The sequence below is a fragment of the Rhinolophus hipposideros genome (genome assembly GCF_964194185.1).
Source record: "Rhinolophus hipposideros genome assembly, chromosome: 12".
Lineage (NCBI taxonomy): Eukaryota > Metazoa > Chordata > Mammalia > Chiroptera > Rhinolophidae > Rhinolophus > Rhinolophus hipposideros.
In genome coordinates, this window is record NC_138058.1 from 9,700,928 (window position 1) to 9,718,397 (window position 17,470).

General features: G+C 36.3%; 2 protein-coding genes across 4 annotated transcripts in view; one reads left to right on the forward strand and one right to left on the reverse strand.

Annotated features, from left to right (window-relative positions):
* RNF149 (ring finger protein 149) overlaps nt 1-12,052 on the forward strand; it is a 25,598-nt gene extending 13,546 nt beyond the window's left edge. The window contains exons 5-8 of the mRNA XM_081069052.1: nt 1,649-1,745; nt 5,367-5,565; nt 8,141-10,335; nt 11,834-12,052. Coding sequence (XP_080925178.1) covers nt 1,649-1,745; nt 5,367-5,565; nt 8,141-8,217 — 373 coding nt within the window. The 3' untranslated portion in view covers nt 8,218-10,335; nt 11,834-12,052. The remainder of the gene's footprint in view (nt 1-1,648; nt 1,746-5,366; nt 5,566-8,140; nt 10,336-11,833) is intronic.
* Nucleotides 5,494-17,470, reverse strand: part of CNOT11 (CCR4-NOT transcription complex subunit 11) — a 22,626-nt gene continuing 10,649 nt past the window's right edge. The window contains exons 6-7 of one of the 3 annotated variants that reach the window (XM_081069049.1): nt 16,625-16,721; nt 5,494-5,629 (exon numbers count right to left, since the gene is read on the reverse strand). In XM_081069049.1, the coding sequence (XP_080925175.1) occupies nt 5,582-5,629; nt 16,625-16,721 (145 nt within the window). In that variant the 3' untranslated portion in view covers nt 5,494-5,581. Of the gene's footprint in view, nt 5,630-10,137; nt 10,302-13,656; nt 16,547-16,624; nt 16,722-17,470 lie in introns of those variants that run through there. The other 2 variants (XM_081069050.1, XM_081069048.1) reach the window with 2 other exon arrangements.

Here is a 17,470-nt window from a genome sequence, read left to right on the forward strand (position 1 = left end):
GTGAAGGCCCCAGGAAAGGGCCAGAAAGTATGTTGGGAGGGCAGTGGTTTGCTGTTATTTGCACCCTGGGATTGGGTTCTTTTGTGGGTTGTGAAAAATAAATACTCCTCCCATTACTCTCAGTACATTAAGGACCTTTTTTTTTTAGCAACAGGAAGTTGTGTTTTCTTTTTAATAGAATAGTTTAACTTTTTTAAAGAATTGCTTTGTTAGAAGGGTGCACAAATACTATAATACGTTTAAGTCTGATCAGTTTTAATTATACTTCACACCTGTTAGAAGCAAGTCATGAGTTCATGTTTGCTTTATGTTTGCAAAGTACTTTAGTATATGTACAAGTACTTTAGAGTAGATTAAGTTCTCAGTAATTGTGAAGGAAATGAGTATCAGAATTACGAAATAAAAAGTTTCCTGAATAAAGATATGTAATTTAAATCTATAGGCATTTAAAGGGCATTGGTGTGCTGGGTGCTTAATAAATTGGAGTCAGTGCAGGTTGATCATATCCTGTAGAAAATTATTAAAATAGAAAAGAATTTTTGCTCTAGGCTGGTTTAGGGCAAGGCTTTCTGACTTAAAAAATAATGTTTAAGATGCTACACCAAGAAGCCACTTGTGGCTCGTTTCTTGTCATACGTAGGACCAGATATGTCCTGATGGCTGAGCTGGGGTTTGCATTTGACCCTCATAAGCAGACTTGTGACATGTACATATTTGCTGGTCTCCTTCATAGGGGTTTGACCCCCGATCCCCATTTTTTTCTGTGTTTTGTTGAACAAATTTCCCAACGTGTTTCTTTTATGTTTTTGTAAAATAATTCCTTTGGGTGCGTCAGTTTCAGTTTGAAGATGGAAAGGTCACAAGAGAAGCTGGACTAGGCTGTGTTATATAACTAAGTACTGTTATTTTTAGCTGCATTCACCCTTTTTTGTATGATGAACAATTACTAAGTACTTCCTGTGCCTAGTGTTGTTAGCACCTTACAGCGCAGCCTGAGGGTGGGTGCAGAGAGGTGAGGGACTAGTTCAGAGTCACAGCATCAGGTCACACAACTGGTACTTGAGCCCAGTCTGTCTGGCTCCAGTGCCCATACTCTTAACTCATCTTCAACGAGACAAGTCAGTAAGAGAAGAAAATACACATATGTGATTTTTCTGTTTTTGATTCTGAAAGGTGTTTGTTACAGAAAAATGTAGACTACACAAAAATACTTAAGACAGAAAATAAGTGTGTTTTTTAAGCCTGCAACCCAAATTGACTTGTTAATATTTTGACTTGTTAATATTTCCATTTGAGTCATTTTATGGACTTATATAAGATGCTATCAGTTTAATATTAGTTAATTACTGTTCACTCGCCTTACTTAGGCCACATTTATTCTCAAAAGGTTTTCAAAAGCACATAAAAATGTAACACAGCATGAGGTAAACATAAACTATGCTCTTTTTGTGGAGTGAAGGGGTAATTTCCCATTAAGATTCTGTTTAACATGAAAAATAGAATAGATAAGTACTTAGGGTAAGTGAATAGGCTCGAATGTTGATTTGACGTTATTTAACTTGTAATGAGAAGTTGGAAGAATGTGTTATTTCCTTTATAAGATATAAACATTTATTTTAAAACATTAACACATACTTAATTTTTTTAGGCATATTTTTCATAGAATATGCATTGACCCATGGCTTTTGGATCACCGCACGTGTCCAATGTGTAAACTTGATGTCATCAAAGCCCTGGGATATTGGGTTTGTTACATTTTTGTTTATATTCAATCTTTGCCCCGGTTCTTCCTGAGGGATGCGATTTCATTACTGACCAGAGGCAAGAGGGATGGACGAAATACTCCTAACGTCCTTGAGGTTCTCTGAAGAAATTTTCGTCTTTATTAAAAATGAATTCCGAAGACATTCCCAAAACATTAATGAACTAAATTGATGATTATAGAATAACATACTAGCTGTTTCTCAGAGAGTTAGTAATTAATTACTTAGAGCAGTATATTTTGGTATAATACTTCACAGAATGTGTGTGTGCCAGTGAGTCTCGTATAAACAAGAATTATAAAATGTTTGCAATGGAAGAAGCCGCAGACATTTTCAGGCTCCAGGTGCACATCTTACATATGAGGAATCCGAAGCCAACGCTTCCTGACTCCAGCTCTCCCAGTTCCTGGGTTTCAGAATCAAATACTGCTGGGAAAATTTGCCCTGCATTGAATTTACTCTGTTAGTTTGATACTTAATGTGGCCCTAGGACCTTCCTAGGGAAACAGACGTGAGGACAGAGTGAAGCGCATAGTGGTCGCCAGCCATGAGCTAAGGGCCGCAAATACAGTATTACATTTGCTCCCACAGCCCTCTGTGATGTAAGGACATACTGCTACTATCCCTGTTTTCCTAATTAGAAACTTGAACTTAGGAGACGCTAAATAGCTCACCCAAGGCCACAGCTAATTAATGGGGAATTGGCTTTCAGATACAAGTTTGCTTAATTCCAGGGTCCAAGCTCTTAACTACTACCCTACCCAAAGGGGGGGGACACGGAAGGGAGAAAAGAGATATTTCTAGATTGTTATATTTTTTATTGTTTTTAGAGTCTTCACATATTCTATTAACGAACTATAGAAATGGTCCCTGAAAGTATAGTCTTCATATACTCTATTAATGTCTCAAAATATTCTTGATTAAATAGTTTTAGAATAAAGATCTTTGAAAGAAATAATGTCAAGACAATATGTTTTTCTTCTTGCTAAACATTTTCAGTTTTTTTGTAGCATTTATGGTAGTTAGAAACTACCGAGGGGTTTTTTGATGATAATCCTTTTATGCAGCGTAAAGCCATAATGGCCCTCAAGGCTGCAGGTCTACTGAAAATGTTCTCTCATCTTCTAGCTTAGCATATCTGCAAAAGATAGTGGAGAGACTACTACCATAAGGAGCAGGATAATTTTCTATGAATCTTATCTTTCAAGTGTGAGTTCTAGAATGCCCTTAGCATAGGCACGCAGAAAGGGGGCAGGTCAGCATTCAGCTGTCTTACTGAAAACTGATTTGCTTTGATATCTATAAAATTGTCCTTCCTCTAGAATTTCTAACATTCACTTATTCATAGTTTTTAATAATAATAGCTCTATATAGCATGTTGTCACATGCTTTCTTAGTGAACCAGGCTTGTCCTCTCTGCTTCAGATAAGAGAACACGCCTTCCTGGGACAGTAGAATCCAGGTAGCTTGACAGATGTTTTCTTGGCAGTTTTCCTTCTTCCCTTTTTCTTCCTTAGATACACTTTGAAACCCATTTTAAGTTATGCTCTTTATTAATCAGTAATTTTAAACCTGCTTTGCATTTCTAAAAATTTGTAGAAAAGGAATTTCACTGAGCTTAGCATTGAGACTTTAATCCTCATGAGTTTTATTTTTTGAAATATATCTACATGTATATTTCACATATAAAAAAAATCAGGATTCATTTAATTAAAACTTTTTAAAAATTTCCAATTACAGTTGACATACAATATTATATTAATTTCAGATGTATAACACAGTAATTAGACACTTGTATACCTTACAAAGTGATCACGCTGATAAATGTAGTACCCATCTGCCACCATACATAGTTACTACAATATTACTGACTATATCCCCTGAGCTTTACTTTATATCCCCATGGCAATTTTGTAACTGCCAGTTTTTACTTTTTATAGGAGTCTTCATTTTACATTACATAAGGTTGGGTTGCTTTCTTAAAATGTTAATTTCAGAACGCTAGAATATGTATCCCTAGAGAGCTTAATTTATTTTTTGAAGAATAGAAGCCTGTAGTAACTTTAAATCAAACTAATTACCTTGCCTTGCCTTTCTTTAAATCTTGACAAATAAGCCATTTTCTTTAGGTCCACTGGCCCTTCCTATGTTGGATTTTATAGTCATAACATGCTCTCATGTAGTAACTATAACTGTTTCTGATTTCCAAGAAAATGACCACAGTGGGAGAGCCCCCAGCACCCCTTCACATAGACGTCATAGGTGGTCCTTTCATTTGCAGCTGTAACCACTTTGATGTGCCATTTCTCAGTGTTTTCATTAATTTGGCAAGCATTTATCAGAGGAATGCTATCTAAGGTTCTGGATCTGAACGTGGCTCTGAAGAGACAGATGAATAAGACACAGCCCTTCTGCTCACGGACTCCTGGGATTTCACTGTCGGGACTGGTGGGGACCAGGGGATGCACCCAAGCACAGCAGGGCAAAGGAGCTGTGGGAGCACAGAGGAAGGAGGATTTACTCTGCAAATGGACAGGTGTGGGAGGGGGCAGGCAGCGGTTTCTGAGAGGGCAGTCTGAGCTGGGTGTTAGAGGGTTTGTCTTAACAGATGAGTATATTGCAGGTTGAGAATGTGTCCACGGGTGTGAGCGTGTGGGGTTTGAGACTGGCAAGTAGATATGTTGGCAGGTATTTAAATATCTGGAAAAACCAACTAGGGTGGGATTACGGCAGCTCCTCACTGAACACTTTGTTGCTCAGTGTGTCAGGAGTTCTGCTCAGGTACCTGTGAGAAGGCGGGAGCATACCATGTTGCATTCGGGAGGTAGGGGCCCCACAACACAGGGAGCCGCAGTGTCCTTGGCCCTGAAAGCCCAGAGGGCAGGCTGGGCATGACTGCAGTGTTTTCACTTGAAGTGGAGGTGACAGTCTCGGTCAGCCAAGCTTCACAGTAAACCCGCAGGGACCCCTCATTTCATAGGTCCTGTTACCAAGCAGTAGGTCCATCTAATCACACAAAGCTTTGACTTGAATCAAACAGGGTTTCTGGATAGCCCCCGAGTTTTGAGACTTAATACACTAATGGGTATAGAGTCTCAGCCCTCCCTTGTGTTATTTTCTTTAAAGCAGCAAGTGGGGGGTGGGGGGAATGGAGTTACAGGTAAACTGACAGCTGATGTTTTCACGTGAACCGGTACCCAGCCTGAAGCCCTATGTTGTTCAGAAACCATGTTTACCTCTGAACCCTGGGGCCTCGCTCTGCAGCAGTAAGGCAGTCAGAGCAGGGCTCACACTCGGGATTCCCGGCCTCTGTTCCAGGCAGGAAAGTGTAACAAAGCTTCACTTTCAATAAATAGTTTAAAAGGTGGCGTTACTTATATCAAGGGAAAAAGTAGTTTTTAGAATAAAAAATGTTTAGGTCTCAGAAAGCTGCTTGTTGAGAAGTAATTCATTTTTCTGGTGATGCTAAATAAAGAAGACATCAGTGTACTTTTTGCCATATTCTATGTATACAAGGAAACATTTTGTATGAATTATGAGCAAAAGATGATAGATAAGCTTTGGTCATGTTACTTACAGACGACATTTCTTCTCTAACTCAAGGGAGAGCCGGAGGGTGTGCAGGAGATGCCCGCTCCAGAGTCGGCCCCTGGAAGTGTTCAGGCTGCAAATCTGATTATCACCGTACAAGACGAGGCCAGACGTGATGGGGGCAGTTCACCCTCGTCTGCCACGAATGAACCCGTGCTGCAGTGTGAGGCTAGTTTGAAAGAAGATGCAGGTGAAGACACAGCCTTACTAGGTAAGTAGCTGGCACATTATAACAAACTGATGTTAGCAGTGGTTGAAAGAAAATGAAGAAATACCTAAAATGCAGAAAAACATAAAGAAAAAATAAAAACCATGGTTTCACAATACCTGAAAAGACCATTTTAACATTTTGGTAGATTCCCTTTCAGTTTTTCCTGTGTTTAAGGATGGAGAGAATGTCATTTATGTGCTGTTAAGTAACCTGTTTCTTTTCTTACTGTGTGAAGTTCTCTGTTGGTACAGAGATGATTTTGTATAGCTGCATACATACCGTGTTTCCCCGAAAATAAGACCTAGCCAGACAATCAGCTCTAATGCATCTTTCGGAGCAAACATTAATATAAGACCTGGTATTATATAATATTGTATTGTATTATATATATTAATTATATAAGACTGGTCTTATATTAATGTTTGCTCCGAAAGATGCATTAGAGCTGATTGTCCGGCTAGGTCTTATTTTGGGGGAAACATGGTAAGAGCTGGCGCTCTGACCAACTGAGCCATCCGCCAGCTTATTGTCTTCATTCTAATTGTGGAGGGTGCAGCTCACTGGCCCATGTGGGAATCGAACCGGCAACTCTGTTGTTAAGAGCTTATACGCTTAACCAACTGAGCCATGCAGCTGCCCCCGAATTGCATTTTCTTGATTATTGATATTACTTTTCATATTTTTGTTCATTTATATTTTATCCTTAGCCCATTTTATACTTAGCCCATTTTATCCTTAGCTTATTTTCCTATGGAGAAACTAATTGTTTCATACTGATTCTAAGAGCACTTTGGTCTGTCATAGGTATTATATCTCCCCCATGTCAGTATCCTTTGTCTTTGATATATTTTGCTTAAATAGAAATTTAAAATTTTCATCTAGTTCAGCTTCTCATTCTTTCATGATTCTGCCTTTGATAACATGCTAACTTAGGAAAGCCTTTCTCATTCAGGGTTATAAAAATATTAACCTATGTTTTGCTAATATCTGTGATTTTTGTATTTTATATTTAAAGCTTTAATCCACATAGTTTAAGAGGAGATATAACTAACCTATTTTTCCCCCAAGTGTTTAACTAATTGTCCAGTTATTGTATAGTAAATAATTATTTGTGAATGTTTTGATATTTGCAAGACAATGCAAATTCTTTCATCTTTATTCTTCTTTTAAAATAATTTCTGGGCTAGCCTGCATTTTTAAGATTAATTTAAAAATCATTTTGCCAAGTAAAAGAAAGTCCCATCAGAATTTTTATTACAATTCATGTACAAATTATTTTACAGATTATTGATTTTAAATTTAAAATCTTTTAAAATCTTAAAATTTAAAATTTAACTTACTAATTTTAAAATTTGCCATCCTGGAAGAGGACGTATATTTTTCCCAATCTGTAATACTGAAACTGAATCCTTTGTCTTTTTCACATGTTTAAGATCTGTGAGACAAATAAAGATAGAAATATTAGAGCTTAAGTTTTAAACGGATACAGAGGAAGGAGTGCCTTGTGGAAGAAAGGGGAGACTGGACTTCAGAGAATTAGAAAATCGGGAGGGTGATCTGTCCTGGGGCTTCTACCAGCTCTCTGGACAGCTCTCCCACCTGCTGCTGGAACTAGACACGCCTCCCCCCACAAGGCAGCGCCTTCCTTCAGACCCAGCTCTTTAGGAATTCCACCGTATTCAGCCACAGTGCATACTGATGTGATTTTTTGCAGTTGCCCTCAGTCTACACAAAGGAAACGAAAATTTTGCTTTCTCTACTACTTCACCATTCTTGAGATATTTAAAAACAGACAAATCTCTTATCCTGGTTAAACATCCTTCAAAAGCAGTCTCCAGATTTTTCTGCATTCTTGTTACCTGTAGTGCATTAGTTTTTGTCAGCGTGTCTCCTCAAATGCTCTTTTGAGACTAAGATAATAAAATTTCAAATAGAGGATAGAAATAAAGGTGTAGAAAAAGAAGCTGGGATACAAAATAACAGTGGTAGACCATCACTGGAGAATGTTTCCTGGGCTTCTTCCATCATCCATTTGACCTTGTACATACTTAGCTCTAATGTAGATGAGTTCTTCTGTATTTAAGGCAGTATTCTGTTACTAGAAGAAACCTATTGGGCTGAAATTATTTTGCACTCCTCTTCCTATAATATCAGACTGTCTGAATTAGAATACCAGTTCCTCTTCCAAGTACTTCAACCTCTCTGCCTCAGTTTCTTCATCTGTAAAATGAGGATAACAACATATAGTCTCTATCTCGTTGGGTTGCTATATGTTGCCCAGTAAATGCTAGCTGTGGTCTTCCTGGGAGCTGACACCATCATCACCACAGCTACTTGTTTTACTTTTCTTGAAAAGTACTCTAACATCACCACCTCAGACTACATCTCTTTTTATAGTACCATGCTGATCAGATTAGTGTTGATGAGGCTCATACTGGAAGACCTCACCCTGGATGGGAGGAAGATGTTTATATACTTTCCTTGCCTGAATGGAATGGGTTGCCATTTTCACGTGTACGTTTTAAATTCAGAATACACCAACTGGCTAACCGTGGCTTTTCTTGCCTTGTTGTAGGAGAGGGCAGGAACGACCTTCGTGGAGGACCGTCCCCCGCCGCACTTCCACTGACAGTGGCCCGGACAGAGCTTTGAATCAAAGGACATTTTGGGTTTCTTTTTTTACTTTAGCACAGTTTGTATATTTGAAAATTATGTACATTCTTTTACCTTTCTGGTTCTGATTTGATATACAGAGGGCTAAGATATTTTATTCTTAGAGACTTTTTGATTAGTCGTCATATATTTATCTACTAAAATACGTTGTTTACAATGAAAAATGTTATTTCAGACTATTACAGAGATGAATAGTGAAGGCACGCTAATGGGGCGGCTTGTGTTTCTAGATTCTAACTGGCTGCTACGGTACTGTAGAAACAAGATTCTGTCTCAAGGATGGTTTTAGACGAGGCACACTGAATTTAGACTACTTGAAGTGGAATTGTGTAATTAAATTCAGTAACTGATCACATCAGTTTTCCTTGGAGGAAAGACTTTAGAACATCAAACTTGTAAATGAGAAATCTACAGCTTTCTTGCACCTTGGTTTTACGAGTATATAATACAGATTTTAGAACCTGACAACACTTCTTTGTTGTTTCCTATTTGGAATTAGGAGAAAAGCACTAGATGACTTTAGGATTTGCATTTTTCCCTTTTATTACCTAATTTCTTGTGACACGTTGATGGGGAGAGAAATTGGTTCATTTATTTCTACAGATAACTCTAAGATTCTGTATTTCACATGAGCATTAAGTTCTTCATCACTTTAAGGGAATCGAGTAGGCAGACCTTTTTTTGTGTGTGTAAATGAATATATTGGTTCCAACTACAATTTAATGTTTACAATGAAAAGGGTGAAAGATGGAGAATTTTGATTGTTGTAACAAAATAAACAAGTAACCAGTTTTCTTGGTTAATTTTAAAGCAAACTTAATGACCATGACCTTATATAATCATCTATTCTTTTTATTTTTTGTTTGCTTTTCTTTTGTAGGTGAAAGGACCAGGCTAATGTAAGGCTTTTGGAGCCCACTCTCTAAGTTTATAAAGTGATTAAATAAACCCCACTTCTGTAATTTGAAGTGGAAGTTGAAGAAGATGAAGGAGAGTTATTTTTTTAGAACTTGAAATTGTAGTCCTTGGTTGCTTCTAAACTAGTTGCTGTGTATATCTTTATTTTGTGGGTAAAAATAAATGTTTATTGAGAAAAATATATTTTAAATTTAAAGAATTTATTCTTATAGCTGTATCTAAGATAAAAAGTTTTACATAGCTTATTTTTTTCCAAACTATTTACCACACTTTGATTGTAGCCACTCATAGTGACATACTTGGCGAGTAAATAGTTTTACTGAAGTAAACTGTAAAGTTGGTGGCCAGATTCCATTTAAGGAGCTACTAAAATAGAAAATATGTCTTACTTGGCACTCTCATTTGAACAGCTTCAAAGTAGGTTTCCATAATAGCCATTAGCTTTGAAATCTGCCTTCTGTGGTTCATTGTGAATAGGAAAATATGTCTTTGATTCTATACCAAGTAGATTGTTTCTTTCTTTGTATTTTAAGAAACATACTAGGGAGAAATGCTTTAATTAACAATTCTTCCCAGTAGCTAATGAAGCTGACTTTTAATACTATGACAGATCAAGGTCAGCTGTTTTTGATAATTACAGAACTGGTTTCCTGTCAAATGTAGCTTTCCTTAATTCAGAAGTTTGAACACTAAATTATAAATAGATGAGATTGGAAGAATTGTAATCTCTTCTCTAGAAATGTCTTTAATAGCAGAAGATAGAAAACTCTTAAGTACTTCAAAAGGAAAGTTGCATTTGATAGGTTTTTTTTAAGGTGGAAATAAATGTGATAAAGAAGAATCAAAATTACCAGAATTTTGGCTGAAACCAAGTTGATAAAATGCCAGGATATGGGGAATGTAAACGAAGACAGTATACAAGTACGAAATCAGATTTAGTTAAGGTTAGTTATTTATGGCAGTGATCGTTTTCCTTCTAACAGTTGTAATAGATGCCATTCACAAATAATGTAGAAAAAAAGTTTTTTTAACTTTGAAAGTTCGCAGGCAGCATGTGAGAAGCAGTGTGTCGGTGAATGTGAATCCGTAAGCTGCTGCCTGCCGAGCGGCTGCTTCTGGGTCTCCCATCAGAAAATCAGGCCAATCTGGAAGAGAGGTGGAAATGCAGCACCGTGTCAGGTAATGCTTCCTTGTATGCTGTCTTTTTAGGAATCTTGAATATACAAAGCCCTTCCTGAAAGATTGCTCCCTGTGGTTACTGAGGAATGATGACAATAAAAGGCCGAATTGCAGTGCATCCATTAGCAGTTTGCTCTCTGTGGGTGCACGATGACAACATCTCCTGAAGCGAACCAGTGGTCTGACCTCAGTAACATCAGGACTGAAGCTTTGGACCTTGGGCAAGCTTTCCACTATAGGCATTCCAAGAGAGCTCAGCTATTTTTAGGAAAAAATCAGTGACCCTTGGACAACACTGGCCTTAAACAAGTAGTAAATGCATACTTTGTACTTGCTGAATCAAGCACTGCTGGAATCAAGAGAGACAAAAAGTAGTAATACACCTTCAAAAACAGTTGTGTTCCCATTTGGATGAAATACCCAGTGTAACCAAATTCCCCAGTGAAGATAGCTTAGTCTGGCAAGTTTCTTCTTTTGAGCACATTAAATTTTATTTGCTCAGTGAAGGCTGAGATTAAATCAGTAGATATCTATTGCTAACTAGAATTTGAGGTAATTATGTGTATTGGTCAAAAGCAGTTTTCTTCGGGCTCAGTGTAAACCCTGCTTTGATTTACAAAGCGCAAGAAGTCGGTATAAACCAAAGCTAGTCTCGTGGTATAATATACGTGCTGTTGTGGTACAATCACCAATTAGAAAAGCCACCTATACCTTTCATAGTTAATTTAGTTTCTGAAATTTTAAAAATATAAGTATTTCATTTTTAAAAATATATGTATTACTAGTTACAAATGTGAAATTTCTGCAATGTCAGTAATGCAGCTAGAAGTTTACCATTATTCTAACAGCGGAGTATAAAATGAGTTGTGAATTGAAAAAAGTAATTGCATTAATAAATTAGTATCAGAATAAAAAGTCAATCCATTCTTTTTAATGAAATGTAGGTTTGTGTATTATGGGCTAATGAGAAACCTGGGAACACCATTACTTCTGTGGGCTGACTGCAGTTACTGACTCCCAGGATTATATTTCATACTTGCTTTTGGAAGCATCTTGTGGATTTCCCTGAGAATAGTGACTGCATCGAATGATCAGACAGAAAATGAAATCAGCAAAATGTCTTAGGTAGCAGGTGGGAGAATTTTAAAGAATATGTTAGGTTCTTCCCATGCATTTTTTAGATAACTTAAAATGTTATCTTAAAAGGGTATCACTCAGAATATCATTTATAATAGGTATGTGATTTATCATTCTCCATAGGAAGGTGAGTCATTACAGAATATATGAAATGGTGTGCATGCTGCTTAAAATTACATAAAAATGTGTACGTGCTTTATAAGAATAAAGTGATGCTATTTTTTAAAAATTGTTTAAATGAATAATAAACACTGTTAAAGATAATTATTTGAAATAGTTGTATTTTGGGATCCCAAATAGGCTTTAAGTAACTTATCTTTCTACCCTAAGATATTATTTGGTGCTCTCTTCTTTTTAACAGGTGATTTGAAGACATTAAAGCTAGAAATTGGAACCAGAAAATCTAAAGAATTCAAGAGGTGTTTTAACATGACAGTTAAATGGAACTCACCTGAGTACACTAAAAAGTTGATTGCACAGTTATTGAATCCCAGGATTATAGTTCCTTGTATTTCAGGTAAATTTTCTTCTGCTTTTAAACATGTGTAATAAAGAATCTGTCCCTGGTGTTCTCAGTCATGACTCTGGTTTCCCAGCACCATTTATTGAATAGACTGTCTTTACCCCATCGTACATTCTTGCTTCCATTGTCATAGATTAAATGGCCATATATAATTACTAGTATTATTATATTGTATTATATAATACAATTTATATATTTATATAATTTATATATTATATAATTTATACAATTATACAATTTATATATTATATAATACAATATATATAATTATATATTGTATTAAATAATTATATATTGTATTATATAATGGATTATATAATAATCCATGGCCATATAGGCATGGATTTATTTCTGGACTCTGTTCTGTTCCATTGATCTATGTGTCTGTTTTTATGCCAGTACCATGCTGTTTTGATTACTATAGCCTTGTAGTATAATTTGATATCAGGTATTGTTATACCTCCCACTTTGTTCTTATTTCTCAAGATTGCGGAGGCTATCCAGGGTCTTTTATGGCCCCATATAAATTTTAGGATTATATGTTCTATTTTTGTGAAAACCGTCGGTAGTTTGATAGGAATTGCATTGAATATGTATATTGCCTTAGGCAGTATGGCCATTTTAACTATATTAATTCTTCCTATCCATGAACATGGTATGTGTTTCCATCTATTTATATCTTTCATTTCTTTCTTCAGTGTCTTATAATTTTCTGAGTACAGATCTTTTACTTCTTTGGTTAAATTTATTCCAGGTATTTTATAGTCTTTGGAGCAATTGTAAATGGGATTTTTTTTTAATTTCTCCTTCTGATGTTTTATTATTGGTGTATACAAATGCAACTGATTTCTGAATATTAATTTTGTATCCTGCTGCTATTTTACTAAATTCATCAATTAGCTCTAATAGTTTCTTGGTGGAGTCTTTAGGGTTCTCTCTATATAGTATCATATCATCTGCATATAATGATAATTTTACTTCTTCCTTACCGATTTGGATGTCTTTTATTTTTCTTTTTCTTGTCTGGTTGCTGTGGCTAGAATTTCCAGCACTATGTTGAATAGACGTGGAGAAAGTGGGCAACCTTGTCTTGTTCCTGATCTTAGGGGGAATGGTTTTAGCTTTTCCCCATTGAGTATGATGTTAGCTGTGGGTTTATCATATATGGCCTTTATTATGTTGAGATATGATCCCTCTATTCCCACCTTTTTAAGGGTTTTTATCATAAATGGCTGCTGGATTTTATCAAATGCTTTTTCTCCATCTATTGATATGATCATGTGATTTTTATTTTTCATTTTGTTAATGTGGTGTATCACATTAATTGATTTGCGGATGTTGAACCATCCTTGCATACCAGGGATGAATCCCACTTGATCATGGTGTATGATCTTTTTAATGTATTGCTGAATTCTGTTCGCTAATATTTTGTTGAGGATTTTTGCATCTATGTACATTAGAGGTATCGGCCTGTAGTTTTCTTTTTTTGTGGTGTTTTTGTCTGATTTTTGGATCAGGGTGACAGTGGCTTCGTAAAAAGTGTTTGGGAGTCTTCCCTCTTTCTGGATTTTTTGGAAGAGCTTGAGAATAGGTGATAATTCTTTTTTGAACGTTTTGTAAAATTCACCTGTAAAGCCATCTGGTCCAGGGCTTTTGTTTTTTGGGAGATTGTTGATTACTGATTCAATTTCCCTGGTGGTAATCAGTCTATTCAGGTTTTCTGTTTCTTCTTGAGTTAGCCTTGGAGGTTGTATGCCTGTAGAAAATTGTCCATTTCTTCCAGATTGTCAAATTTGTTGGCATCTAGTTGCTCATAGTAATATCTTTAAAATTTTGTATTTCTGCGGTGTCTGTTGTCACTTCTCTTTCATTTCTGATTTTATTAATTTGGGTCCTCTCCTTTTTTTTAATGAGTCTGGCTAAGGGTTTGACGATTTTATCTTCTCTAAGAACCAACTCTTGGATTCATTGATCTTTTGTATTGTTTTCTGGTTTCTATTTCATTTATTTCTGCTCTGATCTTTATTATCTCCTTCCTTGTGCTCCCTTCTGGCTTATTTTGCTGTTCTTTTTCCAGATCCCTTAAGTGTGAAGATAAACTGTTGATTAGTGATGTTTCTTGTTTCTTTAGGTAGGCCTGCAATGCTTTGAATTTCCCTCTTAGGACTGCTTTCGTGGCATCCCATAGATTTTGGGTCGTTGTGTTTTCATTTTCGTTTGTCTCGAAATATCTTTTGATTTCTTCCTTGATCTCCTGCTTGACCCATTCATTATTTAGTAATAAGTTATTCAGCCTCCATGAATTGGTGTGTCTTCCAGTTTTATTCCTATAATTCATTTCTAGTTTCATAGCACTGTGATCAGAGAAGACAATTGGTATGATTTCAATTTTCTTAAGTTATCAAGACTTGTTTTGTGGCCTAACATATGGTCTATCTTGGAAAATGTTCCATGTGCGCTTGAGAAAAACGTATTTTGCAGCATTGGGGTGAAATGCTCTGAAAATATCGATTAAATCCAAGTGGTCCAATGTATCATTTAAGGCTGTTGTTTCCATACTGATTTTCTGTCTGGCAGACCTATCTCTTGTTGTCAGAGTTGTGTTGAAGTCCCCTACTATGATAGTGTTACTGTTGATCTCCGTCTTTATGTCAGTCAGTATGTTTTATATATTTAGGTGCTCCTATGTTGGGTGCATAGATGTTTACTAGGGTTATGTCCTCTTGTCAGATCGATCCCTTTATTATATAGTGCCCATCTTTATCTTTTAATATGTTCTTCATTTTAAAGTCTATTTTGTCAGATATAAGTATTGCAACTCCAGATTTTTTTCTCATTTCCATTTGCATGAAATATCTTACTCCAACCCTTCACTTTCAGCCTGTGTGTGTCTTTTGATCTGAGGTGAGTCTCTTGTATACAGCATATACAAGGGTCTTGTATCTTATGTAGTACGTGTCCTAAGGTGAAAGGATTAGGAAGTACAAATTGGTAGTCACGGGGATGTGAAATACAGCATGGGGATTATGGTCAATAATGTATGTAGGGTGTCAGATAGGTACTGGACTTCTCCATCAGGGGAATCATAGGTTATATATTATACCTAACCACTGCACTGTACTCCTGAAACTAATATAAAATATACTGAATGTCAACTATAATACATATATATGTATGGTCACGACACAAGGTACAGCATAGGGAATATAGTTAATGGTAGTGTAATAACTATGTACAGTGTCAGAGGTAGTATACTTGGGGCTATCACTTTGAGAGGGGTGGAAATGTCTTATTATGTTGTTTTGTACACCTACAACTAAAAAAAACCCCAGTAGGCTGGTTTTCTTAAACTTTTTGCTGAGGACTGAACTGAAGTGTAATTCCTTTTGAACAAATTCTTTCCCTACAAAGTATATGCTTTGAAAACACCTTAGTGAGTGAGGAATTTTCCATGATTTCTTCAAGAAAAAAATACCATCAGATAGTTTATAAAAAAAGAACTTTAATGTAAGGCACTGTTGTCCAAAGTTAAATGAGGGATAACAACCCACAAGATGCCCGCCTGCTCTCCCACTTCTCAAACAGGTCATCTGTACCCCCACGGGCAGAAGGGTACAGATCCCACCCAGCAACTTGACACGACAGTACTTCCCAAAGCACTGACTCTTGTTTTCCCTTAAACTAATAACAGAACTAATGAACATCTGGTGAGGAAAAAACCAGCCAACTATACCAAACATTATAGCCCCAAAATGGGCTTCTAAGAGTTCCCAGGTTTATAAGAGGCCCAAGAAAAGCATTTATTCTGTTGTCTATTAAGTCCACGTGACAGGAAAAGATAAACATTACAAATATGTCCTTTGGTTCAAACTCTGCTTAATGAGAAGGTAAGAGCTATGTGCTTAATGGGCTCAAGGCTCAAACTTGTTTGCCACTTGATTCAAAAACACTCAGGTTGTTTCACCCCAGGTGCCATATGACCAACTGTTGAGAATGTCTTCGTTTACTCTCATTAAATATATTTAACATTTGAACCTTAGGAAAACTGCATTCTTATCAGAAGCCTGTAATTTGTGTTTTAAACAAAAACAGGCACCTTGCTTCTTTGGTGCCAAAGACCTCACCTATCTTTTGCAATAATTTTTTTCTGGATAACCATCAGTAAAACACCTAAGACATATTTCTGCAAGTTCTTATCAAAAATTCTTCTAAAGGAAGAAGTCATCCAGGAAAGCCAAACTTTGCTAAAGTGTTGTTTTATATGCATTACACCAAACAACCCACTCCTATTTTTAACAATTTTAAAAAATTAAATCCCAGACCAGCTGAACAATGGGTGGTTGTGATGAGGTATTATTTTGACATTTTGGTCTCAGAAGGTGTTTCCCCAGTATCTAGTGTCTTCAACAACCGGAAAAGGCCAGCAGCTTCTCGTATCCTACTGAACTCAATACAGAATGCCTGCACTTCTATAAACAAGTCCTGCACATTAATAATTTTATTACGGATCAAGGATTGAAGAAAAACACACACAAGACGTACCAGACGATTCTGAAAAAGAAAAAAAATTTAGTGTGCCCATTTTCTTGGCAGGTATTTATAAAATTTACAAAAATTTCTATTACTTACCTGCATATATTTGTCCTTAATTTGTTCACAAGTAGAGATGCAATTTGATATATAAAGGTGAATAAATTCAGGAGGTAGATCAACAGCTGTAGTTAGTCTGTTGCATGAAGTTAGAAAGTTAGGGCTGTTCATTTTATTTGCTAACATTAAAAAACCCCATTAACCATAAAATACAAAATTTCCTTTGATCATTTAGTGAAAATTTCTGATATGACCAATTACCTAGTTTTAAATATACTTAAGCAAATAAACCAAAGAGCCACACCCATTGGTTAATAAATGACATTTTTTAAATCTACAGTGTCACATTGTAATTACTCATTAGGCAAATTTTTGAGCACCATGTTCCTCATGGTTCTTGGTTGAATCATAATTCAGTTATCTTCTAAGCTCTAATGATTGGCAATAATTCTATTCATTTATTAAATCCTGATTACACGTAAATGCTATACAAGGCAGTGTGTCTAAAGGAGGTATAAGTTTAGTAACTAAACTGATATGTATCTAAATGAAATAGTAAGTGAAGAGACTTAAAAGAGCCAATGACTGAAACTAACACCTAAGAAGAAATGAGCTGAGTAGAGCTTGGAGTCGATGATTAGCATGGCACACTCAGGAACATGGGAAAGACTGGCTGCCATGTAACAGACGTGGTATGGTGGCCGCAATTTAGAGTCTCAAAGGGAGAGGCTGGTGTTTTTCAAAGGACTTTATGGAATGTTTTAAGGGGAAAAAAGATGGGGTGGGAATTACATGCTCAGGGTATGCTATGCTAACTATACAGTACTATATGAATTTCCAGAGAAAATTCTAAACTCCCTTGACTAGAACTTTTTCCCCCAAGGC